This window comes from Neolamprologus brichardi, chromosome 20 (assembly GCF_056152115.1).
Source record: "Neolamprologus brichardi isolate AB-2024 chromosome 20, ASM5615211v1, whole genome shotgun sequence".
In the NCBI taxonomy this organism is placed as follows: Eukaryota; Metazoa; Chordata; class Actinopteri; order Cichliformes; family Cichlidae; genus Neolamprologus; species Neolamprologus brichardi.
Genome location: NC_142123.1, coordinates 10,329,875 through 10,352,705, shown reverse-complemented (window position 1 = coordinate 10,352,705; position 22,831 = coordinate 10,329,875). Strand labels below are relative to the sequence as shown.

The 22,831-nt window shown below is 43.9% G+C and overlaps 1 protein-coding gene across 1 annotated transcript; it reads right to left on the bottom strand.

Moving 5' to 3' along the window:
* arhgef19 (Rho guanine nucleotide exchange factor 19) lies at positions 1-18,216 on the bottom strand. Its single transcript, XM_006785343.3, has 16 exons — positions 17,928-18,216; positions 6,783-7,491; positions 6,194-6,688; positions 5,454-5,586; positions 5,286-5,371; positions 4,923-5,179; positions 4,669-4,829; positions 4,407-4,559; positions 4,026-4,155; positions 3,799-3,873; positions 3,621-3,710; positions 3,368-3,531; positions 2,287-2,445; positions 2,119-2,198; positions 1,925-2,029; positions 1-1,790 (listed from the first exon to the last, which is right to left on the bottom strand). Exons 2-16 carry the CDS (start codon positions 7,468-7,470, stop codon positions 1,636-1,638), a joined length of 2,931 nt encoding a protein of 976 aa, XP_006785406.2. The 5' UTR covers positions 7,471-7,491; positions 17,928-18,216; the 3' UTR covers positions 1-1,635.
* Between the last annotated feature and the right edge of the window lie 4,615 nt (positions 18,217-22,831).

The following is a 22,831-nucleotide window of genomic DNA, read 5'->3' as shown; positions in this document are numbered from 1 at the left end:
TATTTCAGAGGCAAAACATTTACAGTAATGCGCAGAAATCTAGAAAACGTCCAGTGTCTGACAGCGCTTGTAATTACCGTGGCGTTGGGAATTAAACTGACTCCAAATGTCATATTTATACAATAGTATTTGTCAAATCTTAGTTCATATAAATTACAGTCATAACGTTTTGCTCTTTATACACAAACCCATTTTATCGGAAAACACATTTACATCAGAATCTCCTTAGAGAGGAACCAGCTAGAGGAGTAACTATAAATACACATACTGCAACTGCAACAGTTTAAATTAAAACTAAGAAGTGAGATACAGAAATAAGCTGGGCTACAAACATTTCATGTGCCGCTGGATGACTTTACACTGGAATCTTAATTAAAGTGGTTCATTAACAACAGCTTTCAGCTCAGTCACACTGTGCTATTGGTCACTTGTGAATTTTTACACAAAATAATTTGAAGGATGGAGACCTATACGCAAGTTAGTGCTTAGTGCATGCAAGCAGTATTTTTTCAGTATTTCTAGTATAATGGTATAATCAATTATATTGCTAATTTGGGTCAACAAAGTTTTTTAAAATGATTACATGTAACGCTAAACATCCACATTTACCACATGGATGGTTAATGTAAATGCCCAACAAGGTGAAACTGGTAGGTTTTTCAGTTCCTGGTTTTATAGGTCAACAGCTGCTCGCTGCGGCTTTGACTTCATGCAGATGTTACTAAAACAGGAGTAGATGTTTCATCTCATGATGCAACTGACAAATTAGAGATGTCACCAGTGGATTCTGAACAAAAGTAGAAGTCTATGGCACAGAGGAATACACACAATATATCAGGGTTTGGCTACATATGTGGATACAGTGTAACCGATATTAAACCCTACGACTTGTTTCGTTTCTAAAACACCGTCCTGAAAGCACTTCATCACAGCACTGGTACTGCAGATCATGTCCATATAAAAAGGTGTCATCCTCTAGTAAAGAGGTAAGCGTATTTTAACAAATTCTTATCACTTTAGGGTGTAGATGGAAATAATGCGCTGTTGCACTGGTAAAAAATCGTATATCACGTGAAGATATGAATGTGAAAAAAACTGCCTGTGGTGTGTCCTGAGGCATCTCAGAAGCAGCACCCGCATCAAGCACATTTCTAATTATTAGAAGAGTGAACCTGCAGCACCCCACAGAGGCCAGGAGACAGCCCAAAGTAAGATTGTGCCCCACATGAGCCATGACAGAAAAACAGTGACAGACTTGCTTAGTGATGCTTACATTTACTACCTCTGGTGATAAACGTGCACATATTTAAACCACATTCTTCATTCTTTCCAGCCTGTAAAAATGGTACCCAATCATGCATAAAGTAATCCCCCTGTGTAGTTTACAGTCTTACGTGTGGAAAATCTAAACTACAAATGGAAAATGAGCATTAGAAGCTTTGCACTCTCTTTCTGGAGCTAGTGTGCCAAAGGAAACTGCTAATGTCAACCACGGGGATAACAATCAAAACACGTTGGCTTGTTTTAGCACCTGCATACTTTACGGAGGTCCCACGTCCATCTAAAAAAGAAAACAATCATCCACAAGCTTCAAAATGCAACTTTAACACATGACAAGTTGCAAGTTAAAAAGAGTTAGTGCTCTCCCTTCAGTTTCTGTGTGACACATTTGATGCGGATATTTTCTCTGAGGTTGCGGAGGCGCGCGCTGCGACTTGTGATTTCCTCCACGTAGCATTTGGGGAACCAGCCCCGCTCCCCGTCTGACAGCCTGATGCCTTCCACCCAGCCTGTTGAAACACAGCAGCCCTTAGACATCAAATAAACAGCTGCGTGTTTAATGCATCCAAGTTCTGTTCATTTAGGTTCAGGCTGGAGTGGTTAAAAAAAACAAAAAAAACCCCAGACTCTGCCCGATTCTTACCATCACTTGTAATTGTCTTGGCGTGAAGAATGTCAGCTTTTTCCAGTGTTAACTCATCGTGCTCTTGAGCCTGGTAGCTTTTGATGCACTGAACTTGCGATATATCTAATAGGAAAAGGCACGAAGCGAGAACATGAATGAGGAGGTGAATAGTGTTGCCTTAAATCTTTCTGCACTGATAGATCTCCACTGACCATCATTTTCATTGGCTTGCTCGATGTCTACGAGCGGGTCAGACGGAAACATGGCGGTGATCCATCTCTGCTTCCCGCTCCTTGGCAAACACAAAGCCGACAGGAGCGGTTAAACAACTTAACTTGTCCAGCTGTGACTGAACCTTTTGACAAAGAGATGACACTCACTCGGTGTGGGATTTGAGCAGAATCTGATGTTTGAGCTGCTGGCCTTCACACAGCTGTAGGTGGAAGATGAAGCCTGAGATGCCCTGCAGCTTCTGACTGAGATCCTTCACTTTCAACTCTCCGATTTTAGCGTGTACAAACACCATAAACTTCCATGTACTGCAAAGGACAATGGGTCATTTTAGTATAATGATCAATAGCAAGCAGTATATACAAATTCATAGATAAAACTACATCTCAGTAAGTTGTTGAACCACTAGCACCACCTACCCATTTTACTTGGTTTTGGTACTCTACAGAAGGAACAAAGCAGCAATCTTTTCCTATTTGGTGCAGGTGTAGCCTGTAATATTGGAAAAACTCCACCACTACTCAATAAAGAGCGTTCAGTACAACTTTGAAATGATTTGCAGGGATCCTTCCTTGTAAAGGGACAATCGAACCAATATTATGGCAGCAAAATGCTGCCTACAGCATAACAGAGTCACCTGATCACCTCACTGTGGGGTTAAAGGTCTGGGAAAAACACCAAATTGTCAAACTGAAACAACACCTTTAAACTAGGTGGATACCACCTTTAAGATCATCTTCTCATGCATATCTGAGCCGCTTCTGGCACTTTTACCACTTTTTAATGCTCTGCGGAAGTCCTATTATGACCCTCTGCCTTTGTTTCATTTTGACACAGGACCTTGAACTTCGATGTGAAAGTGGGACGACTTTCATGCTGAGGGTGATCAGTCTTGATGAGATCAAGAGACCAAACAGCAGCTTTTGGTCATAGAGTCCCCAGATCTCAATAATCAAAGCGGCGGGAGCACAACCTGGACTCCCCCCACCCCGACATTTATGGGGCTCTGCAACGTGAATTCATGGCCCAGGGTTAGACTGTCAACACAGACTTCTACTGTCTGAGACAGACCGGTGGAAATGACCCAAACTGGGGTCCTCGCCAGTGTGCCGCTCGCAGTTTACTGAAAATGGATGAATATTTCTGGCCACACCTTTGGCACTTTTCATGTTATGCATCATTAGAGCAATATTTCAGCTTTTCTTTTTGTGCACACTGAATGTAACTCACTCCTTCCTCCTGGACAGCAGCAGGCAGTCATTGAACAGGTGGAGGTACACTGGCTTGGTGGGTAACTTGAGCTTTGATCCGGAGATGCTCATTGTCTGAGTGTCTACTTCCAGGAGTTCGCCGTGCTTTACCAGCCAACGTGACTGGGAAATAAGAGGAAAGATCTACAAAGAAAGGAAGCAGGCTCCGCTTTAATGAACAAAAAAAATACAAAAATGTGATAATAAGAGGAACCTTCAAATGCTTCCCTCACCTTGCCCTCAAAGTGGATTTTCTTGTTGAGATGGATGAGTTCCTCCATCCTTTTCATCGACTGCACACTGGAGTTACATTCTTTGATGATCTAAGAAGACAAATACCAACACGGTGATTACTGTCATGTCTCACTACTGGTACTCATCCAACTGGCTATTACAGATGATAATCACCACCTTTTTTAGCTCATTGAAAGCTTTGGTGGCGGTGTCCTCATCTCGGGAACCCGGTGTTGTCCTCTTTAAGATATTCTGAAAAGTAAAGACGGTTTTGAAGATGTTCCAGGGAGTAAACAATACTTTTGTGCGGTGATGTCGCAGGGGGAAAAAAAAAATTATCCCGTATGCAGTTCCGTATGATTGGGTTTCAACTGGAATTCTGCAGTGAATGTTTAAGCGTGTACCTCCACTAGCATTTTAAGCCGCGTGATCCTCTGAAACGGGAGGATTAGGAAAGAGGTCAGAGGAAGTCTTTGGCAGATGGGGTCCTCCTCCAAGCGAGCCAGGATGCCGGGGAAACGAGGGTTTTCGTGCCTGAGAGGACAGGGCGAGAAATGTTTTAATGACTTTCAGAGAAAGTGAATCAAAATTCCAGCATCCAATTCAGCTTGAGAAAACATGCTCTTAATCGAGATGAATCATCTGCAAGTTAAGTCATGCAGGCGTGCAAATACACCAGAGCACTCGCAGACAGCCACACAACAATCAGACTTTATGCACTGCGGTCAAGCACATGTGCAGATGTGTGCTCACGTCTCCCGGGGCTGATGTGTTTCTACACTCACAGCAAACGCTGGTATGTCTGCTCCTGGTAAGCTTGGTTGGTGACATAGGGCAAATAAACCCTTCGCAGAGACGGGCAGTGGTCCAGGACGATGTCGCACACATCAAAACGGAGAATGTCTTCTTCCAGCCTGTGCTCCAGATCCTGAAGAAATCTACAGGCAACAAGCGAGGAGAGACTCAGAGAAGGAGATGTGATACTGGAGATGTTAGCACACGCCGACCTCAGGGTAACAGAAGGACGTCAGCTGCGTGTTACTTCACCTCTCACTGACATCTTTGACTTCGGGCAGCTTGGAGAAGAGCCACTGCTTTTCCTGAGCCCCGAGGCAGTCTGCGAGCTCCGGTGACAGCATGAAGTGGTCCACTGCGATTGTCAGGCTGCGAATGTACGACGCCTCGGACGTCACCAGCTCAAACTTTGCCTGAGTTTAGATAAAAGCAGCAATTCAGCTTTATAAAGAGCGGTAAGAGTGAAACAGAGATTAAATGAGACGGAAACGTAATATTTTACTCACCTCCTGTAATTTCCTTTCTTCATTGCTGAAGTTGTCGAGCTGCCCGCTGCTTCGAACATCAGGTATATCCTGCCACAGTGCAAAAGCAGAGCCTCGCGATGAGCGAAAGGAGCTGGATGGGGACAGATTTGATGGAGACGGGATCCCATCAGAGCCCTCCTCCCTGAGCCCCTCCTCCTCTGTGCCCGGCTCCTTCCCTTGCTGCCTCTGGATCTCTCTATTGATGGCGACGTCGCTGTATTCCTGGTACAGAATCGCTGCAAAAAGAGCAAATTTGTTCCAAGAAAGCACAGGTAAGACTTTGTAAAGATTGGAATATCTTACAGTTTTGGAAAAAACAAACAGTAGGTGAAGCGAACTTACAGCTGGGTAAAAACCGTGACAGTCGATTTGAACTAGGAACAGATGGATGTGTGTTCAGGTCCTCCTCTATGGATTTCTTACGCATTCTGTGAAACGATGGGAAATGAAACTCTATGTTTGATTTATTCTTTACAGATTTTAAGTAGCACTATTTTTGCTACTATTTACCCGAGCTTGGCGCTCCAGCGTTGCAAAGGCATCCCATTGTCACCGCTGGGAAAGGAAGGTGCCGGTCCCACAGGACTCTGGGGAGCGCTGTCACTGGAGCCTCCTGAGCTCCGCTGCTTTGAGTTTGACTTACCTTAGGAGAATGAAATGCAGATGGTGGATGTGAGATTTATGGAGAATAAAGTAATTGTGATTTATGACATGACCTACTGAGACCTACTCCGATAGACCGCATGCAATAAAGGAGACAAAGAGCTGTTGTACTTTCTTTTTCATGACTTTTTACACTAAAGATTAACCTGAGGCTTCTTTTCTGAGAACATAGGAAAAGCTATTTATCACTGTCAGTTTGTACACTCTACAGTCAGCCTGTGCTTGGTGTTTGGCAGCAATAGCAAAGTTATTAGAGATGATGATTTTATGATTGTTGCCTGAGTGGTTAGGCTTTGTTCCACTAACATTCACCCCTCGAGTTTAAAGCACAGCAGAACTTTTAATGTGGCTGAATCCTGCAGTCATTACAGCTTGTGGTCACTCTTGCCTCTGCTCAGTAAATGCTAAATTTCTAATAGGCATTTAAGATTGAAACTTTTGGAAGAAGTAAATGAATAAACTGCCCCAAACAGCATGCTGTGGTAGTCATCTTATTAAGTCATCTTTAATTTGTCTCACTGATCTGTTATAATCCGTTGGGCTGCTTTGGAAAACTCTTGATTGATCCATCACTGTTGTCTACTCACAGTCGGTGTTGGGGTTGAGGTTGCTGGAGCTCTGTCTGTCCCTGGAGGCTACCCGAGCAGAGAGCGACTTCCCCAGCTTCAAGGTGAAGGAGTTCTTCCTTTGCGATAGCTGAAGCCTCGATATTATCTCTGAAGCTGAGAAGCGCCGCCGTTCCTGGTCGCCTTGGCGGGTGCGTGACAAAGAGCTCCCTCCACCCGCGGCAATCGATGTGTCCATGCTGCCACTCACCTCTCCTACACATGGCATCGAGTCCTCTATTATCTGCAACGGTTCTTCGGGTAGATTAAAAATATCATCGTGACTGGTGTTTGAGAGATCCGTAGCACCGTCTGTGGATGAGGGACTTGAAATGGTCTCTAGTGAAGATATCCCGCTGAGGTCTTCCTCTAAGAAAGATGCAAAAGGTCCAGGAAAGATGTAGTCTGCTTCCAGGACTGGGCTGCTGAGCGATTCATCACTCGGACTGTCTGGGGAATAAACCTGCATCTTTCTCCCTGCGCATGAGAAAATTACTTTATTAGATGAGAAGAAAGAATGTTAAGGAGCTTTAGAGCCTAATTTGCCAAATCAAACAAGGTTTACACTCACGGATGGATTTCTCTTTCAGGGAACCCTGTGACGTTCTCCTCTGAGGCTGGTAGGAGTCTGGGCCCTGAATGCCAGGACATTCTGGTGACGACGGTAGCTGAGATTCCAAGGAGTCTCTGTTTGTGTACAGAGAGGACAGAGGGAACGATAGAGGGAGGCTAAGAGCAGCGTGGAGAGGACGACATACTGTCGTGACCGTTCGTGGCTTTTCAGTTGCCTCTTGCGAACGAGTCCTGCTGCCATTTTGGCATTCAAGCTCGCCGTCACCTGCGGCGAGTGTGGGAGAGTTTGAATTCAGATTTGTTCCACGCTCGCCGTCTGTCCTGCGGCCTCTGCTGCGTGTGTCATTCTGTTCGTTTAGCGTCTGTCTGCAACCATTCAGATGCTGCGAGTGTGTTGTGCACTGTGCGTGTGGTATAATGGCCGGCCTCGAGGAGCCAAAACCATTTAATTTGTGAGTCGCTGTTGGCTGTAGCTCAAAAAAAGCCAGCGTTTCCTGCTGGCACACAGCAACGTGCTTGTGGTGACACATGTGGATGAGGCGTCTGTCCTCGGTGGATTCACTCAGACTCTGGGACTCTGCCGAGCCACCCGGGATCCACATGCTGGGGGTTTCTCCTGGGCAGCGAATGGCATGAAGGTGAGGCTGGAAGTCAGGCAAAGGTGAGAACCCATACCCGGGGAGCATCGCTGAACGGGCACATGAGGGCTAAAAAAAGAAGAGAGGGAAGATCACACATTCTTATTTTCTAATTCAAATGCAAATGAGCTGCAGACTGGAACTTTGTTAATAGCTTTGGTAAACAGTGGCTCATAAGGGACTGGATAAAAAAAGGATTTAGACAATCTACATTTAGGATTTAGAACTGCCTAAAAATAGCATTTAATTCTGCAGTAACATCTGAAAAACATGGAGCAAACATAATTCCTCCAAACACCTTGCTGAACAGAACGACTATGGCAGCGAACCACTTATCTTGCAATCGAACATGGTCGGACGCGGCTCAGTGTTTGCAGCCTGGCTTAGTGTCGCCAGAGGATTCCTAACAATCGATCGAGTGTTTCAGTGTTTTCAGTTCTAATAAGCAGCAGTCCAAATTCTGGAAGTTTGTGAAACCATTTAGATCATTTATGGATGTCGACCGTGTGGAGGTGGCACAAGAACGACCTTCTAAAACCCTTTCTTCACATTTTACAACTCGTGCAGCAGGATAAAGGCACATATACAGCTCCATGAAAAAGGACCCTGAAACTGACATGTGCAGACATGCGCGCACACACACACACACACACGCACGCACATTTAAGTCTGATGCAGTGTCTTCCTGCTCTAATTAAAGGACTTTTCTCCACACAGCATTCACCCCCTGTACTTAACATCTCCACACACACGTGCACACACAGCAGCTCCAGACAGAATACCACAACAGAAGAAGAGACGGAGGAAGAGATCGTCAGCACTCTCACCTTTCACCTGAGCTCTACACTCATCTGTCAGTCTGGTTGTTGTTCTGACTTCCTGTCAGCCGCTGTCTTCAGCAGGCACCTTTAGTGATTGACTATTTACAGTGAGTGTCTGCTGAAACACAGCAGCGGGTCATAAAGTTAGCTCTCCTGACAGGCTCTTTATACACACACACACACACACACCAGTGGAGCTCTGTCTCTGCTTACACTGCTTCCTGGGCAAGTAATCCTCAACTTTTGGCCTAAACACCTAGGGAAAAGAATAAGGCAGACACGAACGTACAGCACACACACACAGCCTCAAACCCACAGAGGGATATAGAGGTAGGGATTATTAAAAAATAGTTTTTATATTCAAGTCACATCCTCGCAGGAACCTAGGCATGTGGTTCTGGCATAATCACACTGCTGTTGATAGCAGCACACCAGATTCTTCTGTTTTCTTGGCAATAATAACAAAAAGTAAATTTCTTTGTCAAGTTTTTGTTTTAAATATATGTTCTTGTGGCTGAAGCACTTGGTTAAACTGTACGTAGCAAACAGATTTGCAAGCACTAATGCCGTTTTCCACACATGCACGCTCACATTTGTGCCACATTTGTTTTCAGTCACTTCTTTTTTTTGTTCATTTTTAATAAAGCTTACTACTGAATGCTCATGAAAAATATATATCTTCCAGCATAACTTGTTAGCACTGCAGGATAAAATACGTTAGCCTGCATGCTTAATTTTAAATCTATCCAGCTTCAGTTTATTATTTTAAACTCCTGTAAACTCACAGAGCGCAAAAATAGTGTACTGTATGACAATACAGGGCTGTATGTTAATTTTTAACTTTTCTATCGGTATTTTTCCACAACAGCACACACACACACACACACACACACACACACACACACACACACACACACACACACACACACACACACACACAGTGCAGGCTCTCTGTAGCCAGAAATTATACCCTTTAATTTGTGGATTTTTTTTTTTTTTTTTTTGTAATTTAGAGCTTAATCATCATTCTCACACTGCAAATGTTTACGAGACGCTTACATTTTACATTAATGTATCCCATTAACCTGAGTACCTGTAATTTGCATGCGCCTAGTGTCCCTTAAGTGGATAAAAGCATACACTCGTGCTTTCACTGAGAGTATGTTTGCAATGTTGCGTGTTTGCCTGGAGAATCACGGACTGGAAATCACAGTTTACCTTCCTTTTTGTTGAGCGCAGATGTGTATGCTGTGAATATGAGGCCATTGAAAAGCCACACCTGTTCTTGTGGCAAAGGTAGGCAGACCAGTCAATCCTATCTCTCTGTTTCTTTCTTACACACACACACACACACACGCACACACACACACACACACACACACACACACAAACACACACAGTAGGCAGGCTCAAATGGTTACCTGTTCCCCGCTGCAGACAAAGGCAGCCTTTATCTGTGTACCTGGGCCAGGCCGCCCTGAGCACAGGACACCTGAGAGGGTGTGGGAACTGCTTATACTGATCCACTCATATAGTGCAGCCACTGAGCCATATAAACACATCTCGACCACTGCTGCATAATGACACCAGCTTACTGGTATCGGCATGTGATTACTGGCTGGTTATACTCTAATCCTGCTGTAGTGTATGTCAAGTATTAGCTAAACCCTCTCTACCGCTGTCGTTTATAGTGCATTGTCTAGCAAATAAGGAAAATAATCTATCCTAATGAATGAATGTTCACATAAGCCTTTAACAGCACGTTAAATGTAACATAAATCTGCGCAGCGCATTAGTTTCATCTTTTCATTTGACCAAGAGAAAGATTTAAAGAACTGAGAATAAATCCCACCGCTGTGTTTTATCAAAACATGAAAGCATCCGATTACATGTGCTGCGCATTCCTCGCCCTGATACAATTATATCTATGCACTATTAAAATTTCAATTCCAAAGACGTGTAATTTCCCTTGTCACAGCAGGGTGTTATTTTGTGACTGTTGTGGACTTTGCTGCCAGTGTTTCCCCCCCTGTAATTTCACTAGGCTGCTCTAAGACAGCGTGTCTGCATACAGACGTTAATGAGTGGCGCTGTGGCGTGCATTTAATGCCAGCAGCCAAACGAGGAGCACTTTTAATTGTGATACGTCTCAAAATAATCCTTTAATGGGGATAAGCGCAGGAATATGATCATAAATCTATTGCTGATTCAGCACGTCAACAGAGCCAAAACGCTGTGTAATCGCATAATTAAAGTTTGTCTGATGTTTGCTGCTGGGAGTTTAAAACAAATGGATTCATTGCTGGAGCTGTTTGTGGTTTTTGACAGTGAAGATGTACATGTCTACACTGTTTATTTTACTAATGCTAGGGTGTATAAAGGTAGCACGTAAGCAAATCTATCACAAACTTGTTGGTGACGAATCAAGATATTATTCAAACATCAACATGAACCCGTCCCACGCGGCACTTACTACCGCCGTTATCTCGCTGTGATTAACCTTTGATCTATTAAAACACGGCAACCGCTGTTCATTCCCAGTTCCCTCTCGGATTCAAAAGTTACCTAGTTACTTCTGCCATGGTGCAGCTCCACGGGATTTTTCTAACTGGCTCGCTGACAACAATAAACAGCCAAAGTAATCCAGCTATCAACACAGGCACTGTAATTTATTTTAAGTCTTTTCCACATTTGCGTCTGTAAATACTCACTAGAGAGCTGAACGCACATTAATCGCAGCCTGAAAGAAGTAACGCTGATCTGAGCCCAGAAAGACTGAGCTTGTGGTCTCCAAAAGTACAAAAACTAAAGGATTTTTATTTTCAGGGATCATAAAACTAAGAAACAGTATAAGAGTAGATCTAGCCTCTTCAAAAAAAAAAAAAAAGTTTTTACTGATGACATTTCCCTGGCCGGAAACAGACAATGTCGTCTAACATCACAAACTAGGCAAAATAAAGTGTGTTGATGATTAGTCAAGATAAAATAGATAACACTTAAAAATGTACATTATTTTAGCTCTTTGAAAATGTGTTATCTCAATATGTCAGATAAAGGCGCACCCCCCCACCCCACCCCCACCTCCAACAAAAATCTCTACGTTGAGTAAGACTAAAACTAGATTTAGTCAACTTTCAGTTGCTGAAATAAAACAAAATCTAGTCATTTTAAAAATAACAAAAAATGGAAACTAGCTGAAATGATGATCTGCACTCACCAAACAAACTGAAACAAAGTAAAAATACCGAGCGCTTCATCACCAGCGCGGTGAGGATCTGGTGCATTTGTGTTTGTGGGACTGGTGTCTACACGACTTTGGGTCTGCTGCTTTCACAGACTCTCATGTTTCTATCAAATGTTCTGAACAGCTTTGAATCTTCCCCCCGTAAATGCGCCTCATTTTATAATAACTAACATTATTACCAAATTATAAAGACCAAAACTAACCATAAAAACATTAAATAGAGATAAAGATACTTTGTCATTTAGTGACTCTCCGTCAACCAACGTCAAGGGATAAAAGCGGCTTTTTAAAAAAACGACACCGACATAGTAGCAATAAAAAAAATGTTTATATGGTTATTTACAAGAATGCAAAGATTACAATAGTGTGCATTTGCTTATATAGTAAATGTTAAACAATAAATGATTAAAGACACTGTGGAATCCAGCTTAAACTAAACTGAGCTTAAAACAAAAACACTGCCGGGCTGAATGGATAAACTAAGATAAACTAATCCTGATCATCAGGATCCAGTATAAACACTTTACTTTCCTAACCTTCAGGCCAATGCACACTTTGCTTTGCTATGATGCTGCAACCCACACAACGCTCCATAACAGGCGCCAATGATAAAATACAATAATTTAAGGTTTTAAGGTTCCTTCCTTGCAGCGTTACGATGCCTTATGGCAGAAATATGAATAACCAGGCACAATGAAAAGATAACACACACACAGTCACACTTTTTTCCATGACTGCCCGTCCTCAGTGTGTTTGGTCAGACAGACGTGGAGTGTCCTGGCAGTGTGGTGCGACCATCTCACGTGTATGTGTGAGATCGCAGTTCAGCTCGGTCACATCGGACCACTAATTGCCAAGCAGCAGGCTAAAGAGCACAGCACTGTCTGCCGAGACAAGACGTGACATCATTCAGCGTCAGGGAAAAGCACCTTCCTCAACTCTCTGTTTTGTGAAATATTTCCATTGAGCGCTGGGACAGATGTGAAACAGCTTTCAAAATGGAAAGCATAAAGCATCTGATGCAGTATTCTGTTGTTGCAACAGCATATTTCACAGCGTGAGCAGTTCTGATAAGATCCTACAAGCTGCTGTGCAAAAACGATGTCTAACTAGGACTAATTTGATGCAAATTATGATGCGTTGGCATATAAACAGTTAAAGGCAGCTGGGAACTTGTCGAGAAAATTTAGATCTAACAGAATATTACAGAGGTAGGCATGTTTAGCAAATGAGTAAATATCTTTGAAACCTCTGAAATGATGAACCCAGCCTTTGGAGTTGTTATTAATGTTGCAATCGAACCTTGTGCTTCAGTGCAGCCACCATACTTTTAAAAACAGCATTTTATGGATGATTATGACGGCTTAAATCATTAGAAAGTGTTTTGCTATTTATCTGTTAGTATTTTCTGATTGCTTACAGTTGATAACACAGCTATAGTGCAGTTGCACTTTCCTGGCTGATTCTTAAAATATGCATTTAATTAAGGTGAATTTAATTCAACCGCACTGATGGAAATTCACCTCAGTTCAGGTTTATTTTGTGCACCGCTTCAAATGTGCGACACAGACACGTGTGTGGAAAGCCAGGTGGTATTCATGGTGTTTCATTTTAATCTTTCAAAATTAAGCTGTGCTGAATTCTAGTGAAAGAAGTAGTCCAGGTTGACGCGTTAATCTGCATTTCTTTTGTCAGATCAGACATGTCAGCAGTTTTAAAGCAGATGGGTGAATTTTAGGTCAGGCAGTTTAGTTTCTTGGTATTCGTACTTCTTCTTCCAGCCTCCACCAGTGGCGACAGGTGAGTACCCCGGAGGCTACCGAGAAGGTTGGTAGTGGTGGTGTTAGTGGGAGGGTTACCTAAATGTTTACACATGGTGTGGGTTCTCCTAATCCTCCCCTAAAGCCTCAGGCAACTTACCCATGACCTACTGGGACACTATGAAGATGCATGCTGACAACCCGGCTACTAATCGCACAAAGCTACAACTCAAAAGGTACACCTGAATGTCTGTGTGTGTGTGGGAGAGAGAGGGGCTCCCAGCCTTTAATTGAAACCGACAACATGTAGAGAGGCCCTCTCTAACCTTGTCTCGGCCAGAGGGCTTCCTGCTAGCAGAGATGAACAAACAGCGAACCCTCATTTAACAGCCTGGAAAAATGGCGACCATCTCACGCGTAAACGCCAAGACTTTTGGACCTTTAACCTTTCTCCTGCCCCCCACTCCCGGCTTCACTCATCCGCCATGACAGTCAGATAAGCTGATGCACAAGAGACACGCAGCCAGGATAGCAACGACACAAAGGAGCTATTGACAAAACTTATGGAAATAACCTGATCTAATTATGGTGCTTTGTCAGGAGTCGCAAAAGCTACCATGTAGATGGAGAGCCAAAGATCCAACAGGTAGTAAATCCAGAAAATCTGATAATGAGCACCTTCTGACAGAGGACGGTTATCAGAATGCAATGAGATTTGGGAAAAAAAAAAAGAGAGCTGTTTTAGCAGGTTATGCGGAGATATGAAAAGTTAAACCCAATCAGATTAGTTAAAATACAGCAAGCATGTCGTTTTTATAGTAATACGTTCCATTATACATATCAAGTCTTCAAATATCTTCTTTTTCTCCAACCACTAGATAAATGACTTTAGATATTCATACATATTAGATTTAACTGACTCTCTTACCTGACTAGCTTATGCTAGTATCCTATATTTTTTTTCTCTTTAGCTAATTTGAGCACCAATTCACAGAAGAAGTTCAGGACACTTTACACTGTACCTTAAAATATTAGCAAGAAACCCCAATCATATATATCCAGAGGCTGATAAAACATATTCCTCCATGCTAAAAAATATTTTAAACACAGTGCTCTTATACTCCTGGGTGTCTTTATTCATTACTACAAACATAAGCAAAGCACTATAGTTTAAACTCAGTCCTACATATGCTGCTCTAAATACTCAAATATCTAATATGGATTACTCCGCAGCTGGAAATAGTTCCTGACAAATGATTTGGTTTGTTGATAAAAGTTTACATTTTGTTTTCAAGTGGCACAGTGGTGCAGAGGTTGCCTCACAGAAGAAGCTCCTGAGTTTGACAACCATTTGACTGGGTCTTTGTGTGCATGTTCTCCCCGTGTCTGTGTGGTCAGACTGGCAACCTTGTAGGTGTACCCTCCCTCTCACCCAGTGGTAGCTGGGGGAGTCTCCAGCCTATCACAAACCACATCCTTTCAATTTATTACTCTGGGGTGTTTTGTTATGTTTTGGTTTTTTTTAGCCCAGAAGAGTTCTAATAACTGACTGCCGTTCATGCAACTGCATTGGTTTCATTTTAGTTTATGGCTTACATGTAAGTCTGCTGAACAGGAGGATGGAGAGTTTGTTAGTTCTTCAACTGTCAATCAGAGCACTTTGATTCTTAATCTGATCCTTTGCCACGAGCTCTCGAGAGTTTGACCTACTTTACAACTGCTGATGCATCTCTCGCATTCATCAGCTCCTGTGTTTGCACACACGCTCTCTGTTGCACTTTTAACTACAGTATCTCTCAGCACCGAGCCCTACCCATGCTCCTCGCTTTTATCATGCGGACAGGCACGGACAAGCTATAAGTTGTTTTGAAATGTGATCAGGCAAAAGTGGAAGCACGCCTGATGAGATGACCATTCAGAAATGATTCGTGTTTAGCTGAGAGCTAAAGCTGCAAACTATTCAAAACCAAACTGTGAATACGAGCAGCATCGAGCGGATTAGTGGGTGTGAAAGAGAGCTAGATGGCCTTTAAATTGGGAAAGAAGACATGCTGCAGATGAATGTGAAAGCAACACCTGGTTTATGTTGTTTTTTTTCCTGAAGAGCACAGATGTGCAGAAAACATTTTAATGAAGGGCACTGCTTCCAAACCCAAGAATGCATTATCGTGCATGAGCCCATATGTGAACATACGCTGCGTCTCACTGGCCAAGTCAATAACCTGGGGCTACAGTCTTAGACAGGTGTGCAGCAACGCAGTCAGCGCAGTGCTCTGTACACATCGCCCCTGGGTTTAGATTTCAACATTCTGTTGGTTTTAACCTTTGTATATGGGCCAAAAAGCCCTCTGACAGAGCCATGGACTGCTGCCTAAAAAGTAAAAAGTTTATGTTTTCAAAGCGAGGCTGGAGCCTCCTGCTTGCCTCAGAAAAAAACGTTTCTAAATACAAATCAAAGCCATTGCCTTGCTTATCATTATTAACTGAGTGCAGAGGCTTTTAACTCAGTAGGTGGCCTGTTTCAGAGTACAGGTTTTGAAGACAAGTTCACGTCCAACTTGAGAGGCGCCCTACCCCCAGATGATACGCAGGAGACACTTTTCCACATTCCCCGGATGACTCGGCACACTCATTCCTCTGAAATTGACCGCTAAGCTGAGGCAGGAGACAAACAAAGAAACTCGAAAGCACACAAGCAGGAGCAAAAGGCTGCTATTATGGGCTGTTAACACTGCTGCTATTTAGGCCACAAGCCAAAAAAAAAAAAAAAGGAACATGACCAAGTAAGTTTAAAATATCAGTGTCACTCATGGTTAAATGACAGGTTGCTCTCAGTCAGTGCTGCTTAGTGATCTTAGCCTAGTTTTTAAGGAAAACAGGTGAGTGAGGAAACCAGAGCAGAGGCACTTATGACAATGTTTGTGAACATCTATAAATCCCATGAGGTAAACAGGGAAGCTGTTGCATGCAAGGTTAGCAGGGATAGGTGAGGTGGGAGGATCGCGAGGTGTGGCATCCAGGATTGCTTTCCTAAACTTTGCACACACCTACACACACATGTGCACATGCACACACACAAACACACACTCAGACAGCCAGTGTCTGAGTGGCAGGTAATGGGGCAGGTGCTCTGCAGACATGCAGTTGTGTGGGGGAGGAAGTGTTGGGTAAAGGCAGGGCTCCTGTGGCAAGCAGAGTTATAAATCTGTGATATCAGCAGGCGTGCAGAGTGAAATCAGAACTTCAGTCATTTGCTGGGAGGCCAAAAGATGTAGTCAGAAAGAAAAACAAGTCAGTCATCAAACATCTTTCTTCCCCTCCAATGAGAAAAAACATAGATAGATTATCAGAGAGGCGATCTCCAGCCTGTAATAAAGTGTAGTAAAACAGTCCAAGGTCCTGAGTTACACTTTCTGCCCGTATGATGTGCAGATGGCTCATTCGAGACAAACACACCGCAGTAAATCAGATAATCCACAAAACCGCTCACAACTATCTAATTGTGCTCCAGTCAAAATATGAATCTCCAGACTATCCATACACATCATCATCGTCGTCATCGCCATCATCGTCGGCAGCAGTCAACTCACATGACAATGCACTTAGTCATCAGGATAACAGAACGAGGGCTAGCCATCACCTGGGCTTTTGCTGATGATAGTAGAAAGACATTCAGAACAAGTCAGAGTGTTCGCTCTCAGTGGGTGAGCGAGAGAAACACAGCAGCTTCCAGCTATTAAATGTCATCGGTGCATTACTGTTTTATTCACTGATGAAGCGGCGTCAGCAATTTGGCCAGTTTGGGGCTTTTGAATAAGCCCTTCGTGTCACATATGCAGATGAAGGCATTAATTAATACAAGCACTCACACGTTTCGAAGCACACGGAGCCAGAAAAGGGAAGGGTTAGTAACAAGCTCTTAGCCAGGAGCCACAAACACAGAGGTGGATTTGAGTATTATGCTAAAATCTAACGAGGAGGAGAACTGAGCAGCGTGTTTGAGCTGAAGTGCCAAGTTTCAGCCCTGTGTAGTTTTTAACAACCCTTCATCCAGCATATTCCAGACATGCACTTACCTGCCCCACTCTGCAACAACTCACTGCTCCACTGTAACCATCACATTCAAGGCTCACCTTAGTCTACACTGCCTAGGGAGCAGCTGGAAACATTATAGATGCAAGAAGCAGCTTCTTCCAAGAGAATACATTAAAGCAGAAGCTAATAATCTCACTGGCAGGATACATGCATCAATTTGAGTTGGGTAACTTGACTATCTGCAGACTTTGTCTAAGCGGGGAAGCCAGCACAATGGTTGAGCTATTAACTTGATTCTACCACACACATGGCTTTAAAAAATGTGTTCAAATGGACGCCTTTTGTTGGTAGACAATACACCTGGTAGACAATACACCTGATAACCCGTCTCATGACTATGCTTCCTGTATCCAGCTGAGAGTTTATAAGCTGTCATATTTATGCAATGCACCTGACGAGCTGCACAGCACTACTTTCCTCAAGTGTATCACACAAAGCACAGCCTGCACTCTCGGGCAAACGGCGCAGCTCAACTTCCACTCACAGCAGCCGTCTGATATCAGAGAGAAGATGGAATGTGTGTGTTGATTTCATGACTTAATTTGTTATTTCAGAGTTATTGCTGGTGTATGTTTAGTACTGTACCTCAGTGGCGTTAGCAGCCTAATGTGTGTGCTGGATGGAGTTCAGCAGCAGTGTGTGAATCCAGGCCATCCCAGGGTCAGACTGGACTCTGTTATCCATTGCTGCCTTGTGTTCCTCCCGGCTTCTCTCCTCCCTCGTCCTCCCTGTAGCTTTGGACACAGCCTGGACTTTTATAAACTGCACTCCTCTGCTCGGATCTTCTCCTTGTTCTTGTTCCCCTCTCCAGAAAAACAAAAACAGGTTGAGAAAAAACAGCCACCGCTTGCTGCACTCAGAGCTACTTGCAATGCAGATCCCCTCTCTAAGCTCTTCTGCTCTCCCTTCCCTCTGCTTTTCCCTCTCTCTCTCCCTCTCTCTCCCTCCCTCTCTCTCTCACACACACACAGCTACTGTTAGGGAAGTGCTGTCTTATTTTCTCTTATTCTCCTCCCCTTCTCTTGCCCGTTCTATAAAACTCATAGTTATTTAGTTTGCCATTTCAGCACCTGCCCTGAGATTGAAAAGGGACATAAATTGGAAGGATAAGGTTGCACTTCTATGGAAGTGTTGAACCACTAAAAACTCTGAATGTGAGGGCAGTGGGGTATCTACTTTATCAGAAAAGTGATTACTTTTGTGTGTGCATGCATTGAGAACCGTCCAAATGTGTGAGATTTGCACATGGGGATTGAAAGGCAGAGATTTGCATGTTGGATTTTGTGCGTGCAGCTCCATTGCTAGAAATGCCTCTGGCTGCGGGAGCGAGCGCGCGCCTGCATGCAGCTTTCACCAAATGTCAGACTGTGAGATGGAAACAGAGAGAAGCTGCAAAGGAACGCTTGAACCGTTTAGAGAGGGATCAGCAATGTTCAACAACCAAACATGAAAAAGAATGGCAGTTGGAAGTTAGGTTAACTCGGGACATTGGTGTACTAATCAGTGGGAGTACAAGTACGACTAATAGTGTGTGTGTGTGTGTGTGTACATGTATGTATACATGTATATGTATGTATACATGCGTGTATACATATACACATACATACACACACACATGTATATATACATACACACATATATACACATATATGTACACACACATATCTATATATACATATATACATATACATATATATATATATATATATATATATATATATATATATATATATACATACATGGGTCAATACATGAGCGGGACACAGAAAGGAATTGGCAAGAATACCAGAGGCGCAAAACACCAGCTACTGGTAGACAGAACAGTCAGCCGAGACTGCAGGACCAGACTAACCAACCTGTGCACTGCCTGGATTGATTACAAGAAGGCCTATGACTCAATGCCCCACAGCTGGATACTGGAATGCCTAGAATTGTACAAGATCAATGGGACCCTAAGAGCCTTCATCAGGAACTCAATGGGGATGTGGCGTACAACACTAGAGGCCAACTCCAAGCCCATAGCACAAGTCACCATCAAGTGCGGGATCTACCAAGGAGATGCTCTGTCCCCACTGCTGTTCTGCATAGGCCTGAACCCCCTCAGTGAGATCATTAACAAGACTGGCTACGGATACTGGCTACGGAATGGAGCAGTTGTCAGCCACCTCCTGTACATGGATGACATCAAGCTGTATGCCAAGAGTGAACGAGACATCGATTCACTGATCCACACTACCAGGCTATACAGCAATGACATTGGAATGTCGTTCGGACTGGAGAAGTGTAGTCGGATGGTAACAAAGAGAGGGAAGGTAGTCAGAACTGAAGGGATTGAACTACCAGAAGGCAACATTGCAGACATAGAGGACAGTTACAAGTACCTGGGGATCCCGCAGGCGAATGGGAACCATGAAGAGGCCGCTAGGAAAGCTGCAACCACCAAGTACCTGCAGAGGGTCAGGCAAGTCCTGAGGAGTCAGTTGAACGGTAAGAACAAGATCCGGGCCATCAACACGTACGCCCTGCCCGTGATCAGGTACCCTGCTGGGGTAATAGGCTGGCCAAAGGAGGAGATAGAAGCCACTGATATAAAGACAAGAAAGCTCCTTACCATGCATGGAGGGTTTCACCCCAAGTCCAGCACCCTGAGGCTGTACGCTAAGCGGAAGGAAGGGGGCCGGGGACTGGTGAGTGTCAGCACCACAGTCCAGGATGAGACAACGAACATCCAAGAATACATCACGAAGATGGCCCCAACTGACAGCGTGCTCAGTGAATACCTCAGGCAGCAGAAATCCAAGAAAGAGGAGGGAGACGAGGAACCATCATGGAAGGACAGGCCCCTGCACGGTATGTACCACCGGCAGATAGAGGAGGTGGCTGATATCCAGAAATCCTACCAGTGGCTTGACAAAGCTGGACTGAAAGATAGCACAGAGGCACTAATCATGGCAGCACAAGAACAAGCTCTGAGTACAAGATCCATAGAGGCTGGGGTCTATCACACCAGGCAAGACCCCAGGTGCAGGCTGTGTAAAGATGCCCCAGAGACAATCCAGCACATAACAGCAGGGTGCAAGATGCTAGCAGGCAAGGCATACATGGAACGCCATAACCAAGTGGCCGGCATAGTGTATAGGAACATCTGTGCCGAGTATAACCTGGAAGTCCCGAGGTCAAAATGGGAAATGCCCCCAAGGGTGGTGGAGAATGACCGAGCTAAGATCCTGTGGGACTTCCAGATACAGACGGACAAAATGGTGGTGGCTAACCAACCGGACATAGTGGTGGTAGACAAACAGGAGAAGACGGCCGTAGTGATCGATGTAGCGGTTCCGAATGACAGCAATATCAGGAAGAAGGAACACGAGAAGCTGGAGAAATACCAAGGGCTCAGAGAAGAGCTCGAGAGGATGTGGAGGGTGAAGGTAACGGTGGTCCCCGTGGTAATCGGAGCACTAGGTGCGGTGACTCCCAAGCTAGGCGAGTGGCTCCAGCAGATCCCGGGAATAACATCGGAGATCTCTGTCCAGAAGAGCGCAGTCCTGGGAACAGCTAAGATACTGCGCAGGACCCTCAAGCTCCCAGGCCTCTGGTAGAGGACCCGAGCTTGAAGAATAAACCGCCCGCAGGGGCTTGCTGGGTGTTTTTTTAATATATACACACACACACATATACATATATATACTAGGGGTGCAACGATACTCTTATCGATATTGAACCGTTCGGTACGCATATGTATTGAACAATACAACATTTTTAATTTATTTTATCAACTTTCCTTCTGACCGTGCTGTCTGTGTTGAGTGCTCAGTGGATCTGCGCTCGACAGTGTAGCCTAGAACACAGATTCACTGAGCGCAGGGCAAGCTAGCGAGACAGAAGTTAAGCTCTCCTTGCAACATGGCAAATTGAACCTCCCCCACCCTCATTCAGATCTGGCGTTTGGAACTATTTTGGTTTTCATGTGACGTATGACCCTGAAGGTAAGCGTGTCATGAACTAAAGCAAAACAGTATGTTGGATGTGCCAGCAATGCTCAATTACATGGGTGGGAACTAGTGTGTTAGCGCAGTTAGCTCGTTAAGGTGTTGGCCGTCCAGCCCCACGCATGGGGCAATCCGCGGTAGCTCGTTAATGGAGATTTGCTGTGTTGTGGCGTTAACCTCATTTCAGATTAACGCTGACAGCACTAGTGGGTACACAACGAATATGACTGCACATTTACACCGACATCATCCTAGTGCAAAGACAAGTGAAAGCAGACAAAAACAACAAGCGCATGTTTACCCGAGTCATTTAGACAGCCGTTAGCACATGATTCTCCTTATGGGGACCTGATATGTTTAATATGCTGCTGAGAATATAGCCCAGAAGAAGCATATAGTATAGCTTTTATTTTGGAAAGAGCCATTTCTCTGTAATAAACTCTCTTTTCCAAAGATGAGTGATTCCGATCAGATACAGGGCTCGCAAAATCGCTAGCCCGACGTCCCGGGGCTAGCGATTTTTCCAGTCGGGCTGCCCTGCCCTGCCCGTCGGCCTATCGTAGGAAGGAAAAATATATGTCAATGCTTTTGCATTCTTTCGGAAATGTAGCTGGGCAATTATGTCATTGGCATCGGTGAGCCACTGTCAATATGTGACATATTGAAATCGCTTTTGAATTTGCGCTTGTTTTTTGCTTTCACTTTGCAATTGGGTAAACTGTGTATAAAGAGCAACAGCACTGATTGGTGAGTGATGATAATTTGCGCACCAATTCCTCTGACATCGTCTTATCAATCGTTAGCTTACTATGCAAACATGACAAGTGAAATCTCCCGCAGCAAGCTTAAACATGTGAGAGGTTGATCGTGCAGAGAATCGCTGAGCGTTATGTGAGTGCGTGTGTAAAAGCAGCAGGATATATATTTTAGTTCTGCTGAGCCAAATAAGACAGGTCAGGGTGAAGAAGTGACAGCCAAAAAAAAGCTTAAAACAAAACAGAAAAGTTATGACAAATCAGACTATAAGGCAAAAAGAAAGTGCAGCTTTATGGTTTCATGGACAAAAGAATTTCTGTGGCTGCAATATGACAAGCTAAATAACCAGGGCTGCACAGAAGTGGTCCGCAGGTGCGCATTTGCTGTCAAAATAAAAAGCGCGCACAAGATAAGAAGTTGCAACGCGTGTTTGCATACATAAGATTTTCTGGAGGAGGACAGACATTTGTTTAGAACTCTTAAAGATGTCGAAGAAGCTCCTTTAAGCAATTACTGTGATGTTCCTCCACCCCCAAAGAAATGTCAGAAGAAGTCCGAACCACAAAAGAAGCACGTATTCTCGGAAAAGTGGTTGCAGGAGGTGAGCTGGCTTCAAACAAATGATGAACGCACAGAGAGGTGGTGCAGAATGTGCCGTGAAAATTTAATAAATGACAAATTAATAAAAAGGCATGAACATTTTTCTTTGTATCGAAAAAATATCGAACCGTGACACCAAAGTAT

Coding starts and splice junctions, on each gene's coding strand:
- arhgef19 (XM_006785343.3), bottom strand. CDS start 7,470: ATGCTCCCCGGGTATGGGTTCTCACCTTTGCCTGACTTCCAGCCTCAC. Junction 5,180..5,285: donor GTCACGGTTTTTACCCAGCT/GTAAGTTCGCTT, acceptor CTCTTTTTGCAG/CGATTCTGTACCAGGAATAC. Junction 3,532..3,620: donor AAATCCACTTTGAGGGCAAG/GTGAGGGAAGCA, acceptor CTTTCTTTGTAG/ATCTTTCCTCTTATTTCCCA.